The 18,231-nt window shown below is 38.7% G+C and overlaps 1 protein-coding gene across 2 annotated transcripts in view; it reads left to right on the top strand.

Annotated features, from left to right (window-relative positions):
• The window catches only part of FRK (fyn related Src family tyrosine kinase), a 104,227-nt gene that overhangs the window by 74,387 nt on the left and 11,609 nt on the right, over window positions 1–18,231 (top strand). For both annotated transcript variants that reach the window (XM_031029138.2, XM_006734229.3), the window contains exons 3-5: window positions 6,919–7,082; window positions 8,726–8,894; window positions 12,725–12,883. In XM_031029138.2, coding sequence (XP_030884998.2) covers window positions 6,919–7,082; window positions 8,726–8,894; window positions 12,725–12,883 — 492 coding nt within the window. The remainder of the gene's footprint in view (window positions 1–6,918; window positions 7,083–8,725; window positions 8,895–12,724; window positions 12,884–18,231) is intronic.

Genomic DNA, 18,231 nt, shown 5'->3' with positions numbered 1-18,231 from the left:
CGCCTGGGTGGCTCAGATGGTTAAGCGTCTGCCTTCGGCTCAGGTCATGATCCCAGGGTCCTGGGATCCAGCCCCGCATCGGGCTCCCTGCTCAAGTGGGGAGCCTGCTTCTCCCTCTCCCTCTGCCATTCTCTCCACTTGTGCTCTCTGGCTCTATCTCTCTGTCAAATAAATAAATAAAATCTTTAAAAAAAAAAAAGATAACATTTGTATAAACAGTAAAATTGACATTCTGTTCTGAAAATTTAAGAGCCAGCTTTGATAGGGAGTTGGCTTACTTTTAGAGAGAGTCCGACCGTACGGGTCTTGAGGAGAAGGCCAACATTTTTCTCAAAAATGTCATTAAGTATTTGGACAATATATGGTTCAGGCTCATGATTTCTGTGCTATATAATATGGGAGAGACAGTCGATTTTTATGTGTAAGGGTAACTGATTATGTCATCTTTGACTTATAAAGGTACCTAGTGACTGGATGTGTCCTCAAATAGTATTTTTAGTAAGTTTTTTTGAGTCAACTATTGAGAACATTCTCTTAATCAGTCTTCACTCAGCCTACCAGTTTAATAGAGTTACTGACCAATGTCCACAGCACTCTCAAATATGCCTGGCTGGAAGGCAAATGTCCTTGGGGACCCACTAGTTGAGATGTACGCAGAAAAATAATTCTGTTTGTTCACTTTGGTTGTATTGTGTGCGTTTTTTCCCAGAGAAGGAGATAACAACTCTTCTGCATGATACTGCTTTAATATTTTAAGACAGATGTACTTTCTCCTTTCAAAACGATTCATACTGGGATCCTTCTGTACCTGCTATAGAACAAAAAAGAGTGTAAAATGAGTGTGTGTCTTGAATTCTGTTTTAATGGGGATACAGTATAATAACTCAATTACATGTTATTTACTTGTTGGTTTAGACCAATCTTAGCGTGATTTCTGAGGCAATGGTGTTGGAGGAATCATCATGACTATCTTCATAGTAGTTTTGAAAAGTACTAATAATAAACGGGAGTTTACAAGTGCAGGAGCTCTCTCACACAGAATTAATAGCAATTTCTTCATTTAATACATTTGGTGGCCACTATGTTATGTAGCCATTATTGTGCAAAGAGTGGAAAATTCTACTTTGGGAGTGGCTCTCTTTTGTTGTCAAAGCTATTTGATAATATTGATATTCTAATATAGTACTCACACATTGCACATTTAGATATATCTATCATCCTTTGTGAATAATGACACTCAAACTATCCCTGGGGGGGGTATATAGATAAGATCATTATTCTCATTTTCTAGATAAGGAAACTGAAATGAAATTCCTTGCCTAAGGTCAAAGAACAAATCACTGGTGGAATAAGATTAGGGCAGTGAGTTCTTGATTTTCAATCCTTTGTTCAATCATCTAAGTCACAGTGTTTTACTCGGTATGGGAACAGATTATTATCAGTCAAGAGGAATAAGGCTGTGCCCAGATGATGCCAGAAGATCAGCTGAAAAATGAAAATCTGCTCAATCAACCATTTGTTTATCTATAAAATGCCAAGCTACTCATTTCACTGATATTTTTCACTGAGCTACTAGCTTGCCTTTGTGTCTTGCAGACACAGTCTCTAACTGGACATTCCTGTTGTATTCTAAAGTTCATTTCTGGACGTTCTGTCTTTTAAAAATCTAATTGTGGAATATCGTGGAATTCATAATGCTTTAATATGTACTGAATACTATGTTAGTGGTGTGGTAGAATGGGGACAGAACTCCTTGAAAGCTCACAGCACTACTTCCTGCAGCAAACACTCTTCTACCAGCAGAGACGATATAAAGTAAGATCTCACCGTCAGGAGAAAGCTGGACTTCTGCATCTGCTATCAACCACCGAGAAAAGCACTGGAGTCTGGCACATAGGACTGCAATCGTTAAGATTCCATCCCTATGACACAGATTCCCCCCAGAATTAGTTACTCTGGAAGTGAAGGTGGCCAGATAATCACGGGCCCTGTGCCGCAGCCCTCACAGAAGTCCATGGGGAGAAATAGTTGAATTCTCTCAACATTCACCGTATCGTACTCCTCCTGCATGCTTACCTACATCTCGGCAATATATCCTAATTCTTGGACATGTTCTGGTAGATTAATCTGTTGACAGGTGAAACATTTTCCCCTAGGTCAAACAGCATAAATGAGAGTCAAGATGTAAACTCAGGATGCCTGGCCTTTTAGCTAAATCCGTTCAATCATGATGCTCCCTGACTTTGTTGATGGATGGTTCCATTATATTTTATAGTTAGCCTTATGGTTTTTGCTGATGAACTACTAGAATGCTTAATTAGTCTGAACTCATTCACAATAAGAACGGCACAAACATTATCATTCACTTATAGTCTATAGAGTTTGGAATAGGTTTGGTCCAATAATAAAGATGGCAGCGAGCCAGAAAAGGAATAGAAAATTCATTTCTCCCTAGTTCTGAGACCCCGTCAATTCCATCTTTATTAAGAACGACAACTTGGAAATGTCTGGACTCACTACTAACAAATTAAAACCACTTTTAAAAAAACAATCATATATTTTGGATTTGATTACTCAAGAATACAATATTAAAAGGGCCTTCATCCTGACTAAAATGTATTGGATTTCCCTGATGTAGCTTCTGTGGTCTAATTTGTACATCATATATATAGAGATAGATAGATAGATGTCTTTCAGTCTTATTTAGGTTGAAAACTTGAATGAAGCAAATATAAATATCCGTGCTGTCAGTTAGAGATGGAGTAGTTATTTCTGTGTTATGCTACAGAAATTAAAAAAAAAAAAGATCGAAATTTGAATGACGATCCTCTAATAGTATCTATATTCTGGGGCTAAGTGTGTTTTCTTCCCTTTAAAAATAAAATTCCAGGGAATTTGTCTTGAAATATTTATATAATTCTCTATTTAATTTTGCAGCAGACATTTCAGAAGCTTGTATTTCACTTCAAATTCAAGGGTTGGTGAATTATCTCCATTCATTTAGCAGATGTTTATGTTAGGTGTTACTCTGTGCCAAACTCTGATAGATATTGGGTCAAAACAGCAGAGCCCCTGTCATTGGGGAGCCACCTCTACCGAGATAAGTAGTTTCATAGTTAAACGGGGTGATAGGAGGGAGCTGGGGAGAGGTGCATTCAATAGGGTGGGTGGAGAAGGGTGGTTCTGAGGATTTAAACTGAGATCCGAAGGAAGGGCCGGCTGTAAGTAGATTCAGATTCGTAGGAAAAGCATCCAAGTAAGTGGTGCTCAAGGCTCTGAGGTGAGAATTACTTGTTTTTGAAAGGACTACAACACGTAATGGGAATTCAGGGAAAGAAAGCAACAGCCATCAGAAATGTTTGATTACTAAGGTGGAAACAACTGGAAATTTGGAGATTTCTTAAAGCCTGCTCTTTTATTTTAATGATAGGGAAACTGAAGCCAGGTGAGATTGATGTGTTTTTGGTCATACACAAGTTAAATTGTAACCTGGGACTCCCATTTCCAGATCTATTGCTTTTTATATTAAACAAAATTACTTTTATTGTGCTTGAGAATGCTAAATGTATTGCAAAGTATTGGTTTTTACAGCTGAGAATTGAAACCTTTACAGAGTTGGCAAACATTTATTTAGGCTTTCTTTATAATCAATAACAGTTGCCAAAGCCTTATCAATCATTGAGATTTGCGTCCCTTATTAAGAAAATCACAGGGAGTACTTTAACCCTTCAGTCATTTATTGATTTTAGTCTCCAGCTTGGAAATCTTTAGATCTTTTGTGGTGCATCAAAAAGGAATTCCTGTTTATGTTTAATTTCCACACAGTCCACTTCAGTTTGAAACCAGATATTGTCCATCTTGTTTAAAAGCAGGAATTTTTTTTATTGCTTCCAATCATTTCCAATTATAACCCTACTGGCTTGCTAGACATCTCAGCTATAATTTATGCACTTTTCTGTTTGATAAATGGGAAAGCTTGAATTTTCAGGCCAATCATTTATATAAATTGCAAGTATGCTTTCTATTTAGCTACCTTTCTACTTCTAATATTTGTATTGCTTTGTGGAGAAATGAATTGAGCTAATATTGTTGACAGCTCTCCTTGATTTTTCTGTTAGCCTTTTAATCCATATATAGGGATTGTTATGAGCTTAGCTCTATATCCTGATAAAACCTTCCATTTGGTGATGATTATTCAGGGCAACTAACATTGTCCCAAGAGTCACAGTCAGTGGGAATGGTAACTTGACAGATCAGAGAGTATAAGAATATGTTGCAGATACTTCAAAAATTGTAATTTAAGAAACTTATATGGCTTTTGGGGAATCTGAATATACTCCCACCCTCTGTATTATGAAAAACTAAAATATTTTTCTGTGTGCAGATGATGTGATTCTTTTTTTCAGTTTTATTGAGGAAAAATTGAGAAAATTGTAAGATATTTAAAGTTTACAATGTGATGATTTGATATACTTTGTGAAAGCATTACTCCCACTGAATTAATTAATACATTCATCACCTCACATACTTACCTTTTTTTGGTAAGAGAACAATTGAAGTTCTTTTTTTGCAAAGATTTTATTTATTTATTTGACAGGGAGAGAGAGAGCACAAGTGGGGGGAAAGGGGCAGGGGCAGAGGGAGAAGCAGACTCCCTGCTGAACAGGGAACCCAATGTGGGGCTCGATCCCAGGACTCTGGGATCATGACCTGAGCCGAAGGCAGACACTTAACCAACCGAGCCACCCAGGAGCCCCTAAAAACATTCTTTTAAATTGACGTGTGACATACGTAACAAAAGTACACAATTTGTAAGAGTTTGGTTTGATGAGCATTCAGAAGGTGAATACACCCATGTGTAAACCAGCACCCAGTCAAGAAAGAGAATCTTACGAACGTGCCAGTCTGACTCCAAATGTCAGTAGTTTTGCTAGTTTTTAAATAATGGTTTTAAATAATAGTTTTCAATAATATTTGTGAGATTCATTCATGTTGATGTGTGTATTTATAGTTTGTTTATTTACATATCTGTACAGTATTCCCTGGGCAAACATACAATAATTTCTTAGTCTGTTCTACAGTTGATGGACATTTGGATTGTTTCCAGGTTTAGACTCTTACAAACAATGCTGCTAAAAGCATTCTTGTACCTGTGTTTGGGTGCATATATTGTGCATTTTGTTGGTTACATACGTTGGAGTGGAATTACTGTCCTATAGGTATGATTATGTTCAACTTTAGTAGACCATGACAGTTTTCTAAAATGATTGTGAAAATTACACTTCCATCATCTGTGTATGAGAGTTCCAGTTACTCTTACTTCCTTGTCACCACTTGCTATTGTCTGTTTTTTTTTTAATTTTAGCCATTGTGATGTGCACTGATTATTCTGTGAGGAAAACATTGTCCCTCCCAGCAGTGTGCCCTCAGTAAACCTCCATGCTGGGATTGAGCTGTCTTCTACTCAGTCTTCTTTTCTTTCATGAGAGCATTGCTCCAGCTTGACCGATTATTGGAGCACAAGTGTCTATATTTAGCAGGGAATTTGGAATATCTGTATCTCTGGTAAATGCTGCTCAATACTTACCAATAACTTTGCTAAATGAAAGACGAACTTATGAAATGTATTAGGCAGTATTCTGAATGCAAGTGCTTTAAAAAAGCCCCCAATCCAAACTAGTTTAAGTAAAAAAGGTGACTGATTGATGCTTCTAGCTGAGAAGCCAAGCTTGGGGGCGCTCCAGGGGCTAAGCTTCACTTTCCATATCAAGGAAAGAGCTTCTCAGGCAAGCTCTCTCCCTGCCTGGGGGCAAGATTTTGCCAGGTGCTCCAAACTTCCAGCAGTTAAACAGAAACCAAACCGAAACAACCACCATAACAACAGACTTCTTCCTGTTTTCTTAGAGCTCTCTAGTGCAAGTCCTGGATTTGAGGCTTTTTGGCTCTGTTCATTCCTTGGCTCAGGGTTGGCACCCGTATCTTTGGACCACATGCTCTTAGAGGAGCAATGATTCTCTGAGGAAAACTGGGGTGCTATTACCAGAAGAAGGGAGGATGGCTGGTGGTAAGCAAAAGCAACAAAATACCCACTCTAAGTCAGATGATTTGAAAAAGGGTGTACAGTCTGTTCATTCCTTTAGCTGTTACAAGACTTGTCCTTGGATCAAGCAATAGTGCTGCAAAGCTGTATACATGGATTGCATTATTTGAGGCCCTGTGGAATTGCTTTTATTGAACTGTGCTTGGACATTCTGTTATCGGCCTGCATTTAGAGACAGTATAACGAGCTGCCCTGCAGGATTCCTTATGTTATTGTTGGTAGTACTGAGGACACTGTTTTATTCTCCACTTTATAGGATTTCATGGGAGAAAATTCTCCATGGTCTCTGTACCAGGAAGAGTTGAACTGTTTCTAAACAAGTTTTATGATTTCATCTTATGGTATTTCTGAAACGGATAATGTTTGCTTCTTTGCATTGCTAGTATGAGAGTCAATTTTTTTTTTTTTTTTTTAAGTGAGCTCTACTTCCCAGGGCGGGGCTTGAACTCACGAACCCGAGATCAAGAGTTGCATGCTCTACCGACCAAGCCAACCAGGCACCCCTAGAATGACAGAGTCAATTTTATGGCTTGTTTTAATCGAGTCAAATAGGCCTCAAAGCCTAGCTTTTTTAGTGGTGACCTCACTCCTTTATTTTTATTTTATATTTCCTTTAAATGTGATTTCCCAATTCTTTTTCCCTTTTCTTCTGCTATATAACTTTTGTAAACCTCCTGAAGTCCTTTCTGAAACCAAGTTGTGAAATAAATAGAACTTACGAAAATTTTATTCCATGCATTGAAACTATCACCGCAAAATAAGTAAATCCGCTTGGCTTTGGCAAGAAGTGTATTAATAGGACTTATTTTGGGTTCTAGTTTTAGATGAAAGTGTTGTGAAACACTACAGAATCAGAAGACTGGATGAAGGGGGTTTTTTCCTTACCCAGAGAAGAACCTTTTCAACACTGAATGAATTTGTGAGCTATTACACCAAGACAAGTGACGGCCTGTGTGTCCCGCTGGGAAAACCATGTTTAAAGGTGAAATGCTTTCAAGCTGTGTTCATTTTGAAGTTAACTTTTTTCCTTCAGATATTGGAGTATCTCTCATGTGATCTGTCTGTTCAGAAAAAAAAAAGGTCATTTGATTACCTGAGGCAGGGATAGACAAACTATGGCCTATGAGCCATACTGTCCCACACTTATTTTTTAAATACCAAATTTTATTGGAACATGGGCATGCTCGTTCATTTATAAATTGTCTTTGATTTTTCTCCATACTAGCAGAGTTTAATAGTTGCAACAGAAACCTCATGGCCCACAAAGAATGAAATATTTACTATCTCATTCTTTTCGGAAAAAGTTTGCCAACCCCTGACCTAAGGCACTCACTCAAGACAGAAAATACTCATTCTTTGCCCTAGGAAATTGATCTGGTGTCCTGCCACTGGAGTACTTAATGATATGGCTGGAGGGAAAAAAAAGTGCCCAAATATAATTCTTATTTAGATCTGTATTCGAGAATATTAATATGAAATTACTAGACTCATTATCTGGTCTGCATAGAGATGTCATTTAACTAACTGCTCTAACAGTGTGACCAGGCCAAACAACATTTATAGAATTTATCTACATCGATCATTATTCAGTTGTTGCATGTTTTACCTAGACTTATTTAAAGTTATGGAGTGGTCTTGCACTGTCCTGGGGCAAAACCTCAGCTCCTCATCAGAGTTCAGGTCTCATGTCCTGTCAGTGGGACAGCCAGCCCTGTGGTTTATGTCTGGATGATCAGTGAAGGGTTACTGGTAACACCTGACCAAGATTTTATGGACAAGTAGAAGTTGCAGAACTTTGTCCAGTATGTAGGGAATTCATTGACTTAAATCTTGCCAAGTGAATCTGCAGTTTTGGTATAACTGTGTTCATCTTGGATGATACAGGCATGACCCCACAAGAATATGTAAGCTCATGTTAAGAATAGCTTACCTGATGCAAAGATGTGGCTTAAAAAATACTCAGGTTAACCAGTAGTGTTGAATTCTGGTGGGGACAAGTGTGTACTCAACGTGCTGATGATTTGGCAGAGGAGCTAAGATAATTTCTGATGGTCGATAATGAACTAGACAATGAACTCCAGGAGGGCAGGGATCTTGTCTGTTCTGTTTACAGAACGGCACCTTGTTGGTACTTGAAAAATACTTATTTACTAAACGAACAAGTACATGAATGAACAAATACATAAATGAATTTGAAACAAGATGAACATTTTAATTATGCAAAAATATATGATACATATGGTAAATGCTATAGACCAAAGAATTTGGGAAGTAATTGCGAATGAGGTGGAACTTCAAATGGGCCTTAAAATTGGGAGGATTTGGCTAGGCAAAAAGTCAGAGGAAAATCAAGCCAGACCCACGTAAGGGTAGCATTGGATGTGGGGTGGGACAGATGGACAGCAGGTTGCCTGATGTAGCAAGACTTGGGGGGAGATCAGCTCAAAGAGGCAATGTTACAGATTCTGCCATGATTGCTTTTCATTTTAAAGTAATTAGAATAAAATGTACAATGTTTTGGTTTTAAAAATGGTGTCTTCTTAAAAAGTGCCTAGACTATTATTTTCAACCCCCCAAATTCTTAAATCTTTTTCTCATAATTATTCTAATTATTCTGTGAAACAGATGCAAGTGCCAGTGCCTTTTGATTTGTCGTATAAAACCGTGGACCAGTGGGAGATAGACCGCCAGTCCATACAGCTTCTGAAGCGATTAGGATCTGGTCAGTTTGGTGAAGTGTGGGAAGGCCTATGGAACAATACCGCTTCAGTAGCAGTAAAAACATTAAAACCAGGTACGAGACTGAGAATGGCAAAGCTTAAATGTCAGATGTTGATTTTTAGAAGCTCAGCTTGCTACTGTCAATGTCCAAGGGGTCACAGGACAGCCAATGCAGGTACCATGCAAGTGTTGTGATCACTTTTTCTGGACCAGGTGACAAGAAAGTATAACATGCTTTAGATTGTAAAGGCAAGAGCAAGTTCCTGCGATCAGCTAATGCTTAAAATATCCCCAATGCAAGATTTCAACAAGGCATCTCTTCTTCAGAGTTTGGATTATCCCTCTTCCCGTTTTTTTCCTAGGCTTCATGAAAAATACTGACTTCACTGAAAATAACTTAACAAATCAATGGAATCTTGGAGATCTTCAGGGAGAAACCATTTTATTAAATACTAATTGTTTATGGTTAAAAGGTAAAAGGGTCCATCTAAATGCCCTCATATTTGGAAATGTAGGAACTAGTTTTTTCTTCCATCTTCCTTTTTCCTATCATGGAAATTAAAAGTACACTAAAATCATATTTATTCTGCCAGGCATTATCCCCTCCATTTTAAAAGGAGGATAAGAAAATTTAGAAAGATTAAGTAACTTTCCTAAAACTTACTAGTCCTATGAACTTAGGTAAAGTTTTAAACTACTTTAAGTCTCAGTTTTATCATTTGGGAAAAGAGGGTCATTAGTGCAAATGCTTTGAATAATATCTTGAACAACAATAAAGCTTGTTGTTCATAGTAAGTGACCAGGAAAAACTGTTCTTATTTTAATTATCATCATCATCATCATCATCATTATTATTATTACTGTAAGGTCAGTCAGTGGCAGAGCTGGAATTTGAACCCACACCTATCCCTGTTGCATCACCCCAGTGAAGTAACATTCCATGACAGTACGACATTACTGTAGTTGCCTCATATCTACTTCTAATAACATAGGCAGGAATAATACCCAGAGGCTAGAATATAGTTCTCTGGGGGACCTTCCTTCTTTACCTAACCCAGAATCCTTAAGGGTTCAGAAAGCCTCCCAGTGACAGAACTTGAGCATCTGGGTGCTGCTGGGTAGCAGTCTTGTGTAACACCATGGTTCCCAAACTGTGTGCTAAGGCACTTCGGGGCACCACAGTGAATTCACAGGAGTGTCATAGGATATTTAAAAGTTTTGAGGTAAACAACTTGAACATAGTTCAGTATTAGATCATGTCACATTCCCTTTTCTGACATCATATCTTTGTGAAAATGGGTTTTTGGTGGGGACTGGGATCACACGCAAGTGAGTTCTTAATAAATGTTAGCTTCAGTGGGGCTGCTGACAGCTGTCCACTGAGGTGCAGATTCGCTAGTGCAGGACCTCGGTCTCAGCATCTACACCTGCCTTCTGAAGTGATGGAGAAGCACTTTTGAGTGGCCAGATGTCATGTGAGCACTCCAGGGGAGGACGATCTATTCCAGCACCTGAGATTTTCCCAATCACTGCATATATATTATTTTGAATCCTGAGCTTGTTGACAATTGAGCCTAAGCTTTATTTCCCAATCTAATCATTGTTTTCCAAAAACGAAGCAGCCAGCTATTCATCCTAACATTGTTCTTGAAGGAAGGCCTTGTGGAGGTCAAAAGAGAACAACAAAAAAAATCGCATTTCTTATATTAAAAAAAAAAGCCATGATGGTTTTCTCTCCAACAGGAATAATTATTATTGATTTACAGTGTAATAGCAGCAAACAGCTTTGGTGATTGGTTAAATGTCTTCACTTCACCGGGGCCATTAATCAATCTTAGCAGCTATTTATTGCTTAGCAGACTACCACGCAATAAAGACGAGCCTGAAATCAACTCCCACAGTAGCTTTGACAGGCAAAAATTAATATTTAATGTTGCATTACTAGCTGAATTGAAATTGGGTCTCTGCTGTGCAGCTGGTCAGCTGTAACCAGCGATGCTACGGAGCGCTCTGAGCAGACGTCACGCGCCGAGGCTCCTGATGTCCCGTGGGTCCAGCTCTTGGGCAGAGTCTGACTTGGCAATGATTTGAGTGTCCTGCATTCCACGAATCTGATGGCTACCAAAGCATTAGGGTAGAAACATACTGTATATATAAATTGCCTGAATGGTGATCGTAATTGCTTTTATCACTGGAAGCTTCATGAATCAGATTATTTTGGGGGTGGGTGGGGAGAATCCCACTATATCCATATTTGACCATAGGCCAGACTAATTGCAACAAGAAGAAAGTCCTTTATTATGTTTTGGGTGCCTCTTTTCTTTTCAGCTCCATTTTGCCACTATTTGATTATGTGGAGCAAACCAATGGTAGGGATGGAATGGAGGAAGCATAGAAAATCATGATGGAAATGAGAACAGGTCATTTTTCTCTCTTCTCCTTCTTTGAGTCCTTGCCCCTTCCCCTCCTCAGTCTGTGGGAAAATAGAGTTGATGTGTTTGGTTTTTCCTAGAGTATGCATATTAATAATAATACAAATAATGGCCAATAGTCATTGAATATATATATGCCAGGTATTGCTGTTTCCTGGTGATGATATTATGGTATCAGTCGGGTTTTTAGCCATGTTTTACAGATGAAGAAATTGAAGTTCAGAGACATTTGGTAACTTGCTGAAGATCACACAGTGAGCTAAGATTTGATCAGAATCTGGAGTTTGACCAAGCCTGTGTTCTGAACTTCTACACTCTCAAGGGAATACCAAAGGATAGACTGCCTAAATGCTTTATGTGAAATGGTCTGCAAGTCACATGTAACTCTCCTTAACTTCATATTAATAAACAAGTTGGAGTGTTATCTTAGAATGTCAAAGCTTATCCATGCCTGGGTTCAAATATCAGTCATGAAGTCTTCATCATGAGACAGATGAATGGAACAGTCTCTTTGAGCATCAGTGGAAATGATATTTGCACTATCCATAGTGAATACTGAGATGTGAAATGACAGTATTCCTTCAGTTACAGTAATGTCTCTGAAACATCATATCCTAAAAAAAAATTGAAAGATTTTTAAAAATTACTGATGAAATATAAACTCCAGGTATCCTTCCTCTTCTTAGACTTTATTTGTTGTTAACTACTTGGCACTTTGCATGGTAAGAGTTGAGCCATTAAAATACAATGTAATTGTAGGCAAGTCTTCATAATAGGTCCCAATACTGTCTCCTTATCATTCTGCTAAGCTCTTAAGAGTCTGACTACAGAAGTATTAATATAGGAGAAAATGTTGAAGATCAATTTCAAGTTAGACATAGAAGACTGGTAAAAAAAACCCCACTAAGTTTTGGGTGTAGCCCTTGAATGTTTTCTCCTTGGCCTATACCAAATATCCCTACAGAATGAAGGACATAAATATGGCAGAATGTCATTGCTTTAGGATTGTTATCCAGCTGTTCCCACAGTGGGTACCAGGGACAGGGCAGCTATCAGTCTTCTCTGGATCCTGGACCAAAAAGCCCTGGCTGCAGTAATTAAACATTCAGTGTCCTGCAGCATTCACGGTAATAGAATGTCTTCTCTTTGTGTTCTTAATTTGCTGGCCTTGTTTTATCAATTAGACTGTCAGTCACTCCTTTTCCCTTCATTTTTCATATGGACCAGCATCAACCTCTCTTCACCTACAGGTCATAACACATAAATTACACCCCCTTGATGCACCAACACGTCAGCTATTAGGTTGCCCTGGTTGGACTGATTCTCTTCTTTAATAAATCTGAAGATTTGTGACACCAATGCTCTTACTTTACTGAGAAGCAGGAAGCAATCTTAGTGATTCCCACCAGACTGCTGTGAGGATAGGAATGCCTCAATAACATAAAGTGATTTCCTCCTTTTCTTGTTTCAGGTTCAATGGATCCAAAGGACTTCCTGAGGGAGGCACAGATAATGAAGAACCTAAGACATCCAAAGCTTATTCAGCTTTATGCTGTTTGCACTTTAGAAGATCCAATTTATATTATTACAGAGTTGATGAGACATGGAAGTCTGCAAGAATATCTCCAAAGTAAGCTAAAGACTTAATAAAAGGGAAAAAAAAAGAGGAATTTAGTTTAGCTAGTCCTATAAATGTCAATTTAGCAAGCCTTCTATAACCCAGTGTGATGTCTGTGAGAATGAATGTCTTAACAGTGAATGGCTCAACTACATTTTAATAGGATATATACTGTGTACCAAAAGGAGGAAAAATATTTATGTAGCGAAGAACAAATTGTTCACAATAGACATATTGGAACACATAAATGTAATGTAGAAAACTGAAGACTATGAAACACCATGTTTTACATGATGCTTTGTTTCCTACAATAACTAATGGACCATTATCAGTCATGGACCAATTTGTTCTATGGCCCAGAATTAGGAGACATGGAATACCTTTGGGGAGATAGGGAGAGGTACCCTCATTCTTTTTCCTTTGCCAGTGTTTGACAACATTGTACCTGTTGGTATTTAAAATACTTCCACGGCTAGGCAACATTAGAATTTTCAGACTAAAAAGCAGAAATATACTATTGCTTTATTTCTACATCTGCTTCCTGTAGTCAGAGCAGATTTAAGGGCATTGTAAAATTTTGATGTTTATTACAAATGAATAATTTAATATGCAACAATATAATGAGTATTAAAATGAGATGTTCAAAGTAGTGGAGATCAAGTACTGAGAGAATAATTCATGCTTAAAAAAGAGACTTTTTCTATGCTTTCTTGAAATGTCAGAGTCGGATTGATAGAACGTGTAGAGGTAAAGGGAGGTGAGACTAATAGAACAAAGATATTAGAAAGATAAGAGTATTCTCTGATTTCAGGGTGACTTGTGAAGCTGGTGGTATTAAATCGCGAAAGTGGAAAAGAGGAACAAAGAACATGGGCCTGTTAAATGCTGTTAAAAAAATATGCCTAGCTCATTTGCATAAAGATAGCAAATTTAACAATATCAGAATATATTAGCCACCAGAGTAAGACTAACCTCAGCCATTGACCCCTTTTGCCTTATTCCCAGGGACAAAAGTACAGTAGCCATCTTGGGTCATCTTTAATAAAAATGCTTTGTCAAGGCCACTTGTAACAATCACGATGGTAAATCTAATAGTCAATTCTCAGTCCTCAGACCTGTTCATAGCATTTATTTCAATGGACTTGAAATAATGGAAGCACTTCCTTCATTTGGCTTCCAGGACACTTCACTCAATGGCTTTTCCTCCTCTCTTTTTTGTTGGTTCTTCTCCCATCTATGTGATTTCTTTCATTTCTCAGATCTCTCAACATTTTGGAATTTTGCAACATCACTAGTTCCCTTGCTAATCTCAGTCAGTCTCAGGGTTAAATAACATTTATGTATCAAAGATTTCTCAAATTACATCCCTCCATTACTTCAGAATCATAAATCCAACTGCTTTCTTGACTCTACTTGAATGCTTCTCTGGATAACATAGATGTGATGCAGCGGCACCCCGTCTCCCAAATCCCAGAGGCATTTATTTCTTGCTCATATTATGTGTGCAAAATAGATTGGTTGGTGGCTCAGGTGTTTTGATCACCTTGGCAGGGGAAGGGGATGAGACTAATCTCGTTCTGGCTCTTAGAGCTCCAGTCGGGAGATGCAGAGATAACTTCTGTGCCTTTTTATCTGGTCAAACCAAGTCAGAGGGAATAGGGTAGTACAATCCTCTAATGTGGTTGAAAGGAGAAAAAAATAAATGTTTGTGAACAGCCAGGATTTCTACTACATATGTCCATTAAAAATCTCAAAACAACATGTCCAAAACTGATTTTATATTATCCTCAATAATTGGCTGCTCTTGTGGTCTTTCCTTCTTTGACGATGTCAACACTCAGCCTAATCTCTTGGATCATCTCTACTTCTTCTCACAGCTTCCATCTAACCAATCAGCAAATCCAGTTGACTTTTTTCAAAATATATCCAGAATTTTGCACCTCTCTGCACACCCACCCTGGGCCAAGCCATCATCAGCTCTCTTCTGGATGGTGCAGCAGCCTCCTAAGTGGTCTCCCTCTTTTGGTTCTTGCTCCTCTCGGTCTCTTCTCAACACAGGAGTTGGAGAGATCCTGTTAAAATGTAAATCAGATCGTGTCCCTCTTCAGCTCAAAGCCTCAGTGACTCTCACTGGTTCTCTGTGTACAACCTCTAAAGTCCGACATGGCCCAGCTCTCCATTACCTCTCTCCCTTGTCTCCACATCTCCCCCAACATCTCCGTTATCTCCCTTGACTCTGTCAGCCGCATTGCCTTTTGCTGCTCTTCATATCTTCCACATGTGCTTTGCTTCAGGCCCTTTGCACTTGCTCCTTCCTCTATCTGAATTTCACCCCCATTAACATCCCTATAGCTCACTTCCTCACTTCTGCAGTCTTTCCTCAGATGTTCCCATTATGGTGAGTCCTTCACTGGTCACCCTCTGAATTCTAAAATTTAATCTTCTTCTATCTCTTTGTATGCTTCTTTCCTGCTTTTTTTTTTTGTTTTCTTTTCTTAGTTTCTGATCATCTCATAATGTATGACTTTGTTTTGTGGCTTATTGTAAGTACCTTCTAAAATACAACTCCAGGAGGTTAGAGATTTTTCTTTGTTTTAGTGATAGAACAGTGTCAGGCACATAGAAGGTGTGCACTAATTATGTATGTGTTGACTGACTGAATGAGAAAATTAATGGATAAATTAAGTGGGGCTATTCTGAACCTAATATCAAGACTCGGGGTTGAGCTTGTTTTGAGACACTTTGTGTCAGCTTGACAAGATCCACTTATTAATTATGAACTCCTTTGACATTGAGGATTTTTGTGGTTTGTTGATGTGTTTTACTCAGGGGTCAGCACAAACCCTGTCATATTCTGAGTTGGACCTTAAGCGTCAAGTTTACCAAGGCCTTCATTTGTCAAGATACTTAGTAGCCATGAGGAGTAATGAAGAGATGCTCATTACAGACAATCCCTTCCCAATCAAGAGGGCTTAAATTCAACAAAGTGATCTTAAAATGAATCTGCCCTCTTAAACAGCCCACCATGATAACTGTTATAAGATGAAAGACTCTTGAGAATGGAACATAACTGAAAATATTTTCTCGTGGCAGATGTAAATTGTCACAGGCCTGTGAACCTTTATATCAGTTTTGACAACTGGCTGTTGTACCGGAAGTGTGTTCTGAAGTTTACTTGGGCATTTCCCAGGCCACTGCAGTCTCTCAGGGTAGAAAACGTGTTATTACTCAATTTTCTTCTCTATTGTGCCTGTCAGTGAAAACTTTTCATATCCACTGTAATAGGATTAGATGTCGTATTTGATAGTTGAAATGACATACATATTTTTCCATAGAACCAGCTTTGTAGTCCCTAAGCTTGGCTAAATATTTTTTTGTAATAAATTTCTCCAAAATGGAAGAGGCTTGTCAAAAAACTTCAGCTTTGAGGGTAATTGATGTCAGGTATTTCTTATTGAAATTTAAAAAGAATAAATACCTGCATTTTTTTTTACGTACATACATATTTTTTAAAATAAATAGAGTCCTAGCATGTTGTTAATCAATCTCATGGACAGTTCACTTAGATGGCCTAAAGTAGACAGGAGTATTTTCATTGAGATACTCTTTAGCTGACCTACAACTGTAGCCCCACCATTCCGGTGCTCAGGAATCATGTGTAAGGTAAGTTTTAGGAAGGAGTATAGAATAGTTTTTAAGAGCGTGAGATTTCAACCTCAAACATGCCCGAACTTGAATCTCCACTCTACAACTTATTACTCGTTCTTCTAAGTAGCAGAAACTGCTATGGAAGGGGACAAATAATAACAATACTTACTTCAGTAGTTCTGAGCATAAAATGAGGTGATGTAGTGAAAATCAACCATATGGGGTAGTGGTAGGAGAGGTGCATATATATTCATTTTTTTCCTTTAAAAAAAAAAAGCCACCGTATAGTATTTACTATGTGCCAGGCATTTTTCTTTCTTTCTTTCTTAAAGATCGATTTATTTATTTATTGATTGATTGATTGATTGGAGAGAGCGAGAGAGTGATCACATGAGTGGTGGGGGGAGGGGGTCAGGAACAGAAGGAGAGGGAGCGGGACAAGCAGACTCTGCACTGAGCATGGAGCCAGATGCAGGGCTCAATCCCACGACCCTGAGATCATGACCTGAGCTGAAACCAAGAATCAGATGCTTAACCAACTGATTAAGGTTAATCGCCTGCTTAACTACCCAGGCACCCCTGCCAGGCATTTTCCAAGTGTTGTAAAAATATTAACTTAGTTCATTCTTCTAACAACCCGATGAGATGAGTATTATTATTATTACTGTTATCATCATTTCCACCTTACAGTGGAAGAAGCTGAGGGATGGAGAGGTTAATAACTTATCCAAGGTGGTTGAGCCAGAATTCAAACCCAGAAGTCTGGCTCCGTAGTCTATGCTTTTAACTATATGCATAACACTGGCATTAGTTTCTTAACGTGAACCTATATTCATTATCTATTGCTGCACAACAAGTTACCCAGAACTTAGTGGCTTAAAACAGCAAGCATTTATTATCTCACAGTTTCTGTGGTCAGGAATCCAGGTACAGCTGAGCTGGGTCTTCTACGCCCGGGTTTCTCACAAGACTGCAGTCAGGTGTTGGCAGATGCTTCAGTTATCTGAAGGCTCTAGGGGAGGTTGATCTATTTCCAAGCTCACTCATGTGATTGTTGGCAGGAATTGGTTTCTCCAGGGCTGTTGGACTGAGGAAGCCAGTTTCCTGCTGGTTGTTGGCCTGAAGCTGCCCTATGATCCTTGGTACGTGGACCTCTCCATAGGGCAACTTACAACATGGCAGTTGGCTTCATCAGAGTGAACAAGTGAGAGAGCAAGAGAGAGGAGAGTGCCTGCAGGATGAAGCCACAGTCTTTTATAATTTATCTTGGAAGTCATACCCCATCACTTCTGCTGTATTTTATTTGTTAAAAGTGAGTCAGTGGTCCAAACCACATTTAATGGAAGGGAATTTCATAAGAGCACAAATACCAGGAAATAGAGAATATGAGAAGCCATTTTAGAAACTGTCTATCACTTGACCTAGGACTAGTCACCAGTTTATCTTGACTTTTTTACATTTCTTTTCATATTGAGTTAATTTGGTATCAAAAGGCATAGCTATTTTGGCCAATAGAGCAGCAATACTTTGCCATTATGCTGCACACTAAGTTATGCTCTGTCTTTGGGGCACCTGGGTGGCTCGGTCAGTTAAGCGTCTGACTCTCAGACCATGATCTCAGGTGTGAGATCGAGACCTGTGATGGGCTCCATGCTTAGCGTGGAGTCTGCTTGAGATTCTCTCTCTCCCTCTGCCCCTCCCCCTGCTCTCTC

Source organism: Leptonychotes weddellii, chromosome 8 (assembly GCF_054177405.1).
Source record: "Leptonychotes weddellii isolate Sample4059 chromosome 8, ASM5417740v2, whole genome shotgun sequence".
NCBI classification, from domain to species: domain Eukaryota; kingdom Metazoa; phylum Chordata; class Mammalia; order Carnivora; family Phocidae; genus Leptonychotes; species Leptonychotes weddellii.
The sequence above is the reverse complement of the archived record's forward strand: the minus strand, read 5'-3'. Positions and strand labels throughout refer to the sequence as shown.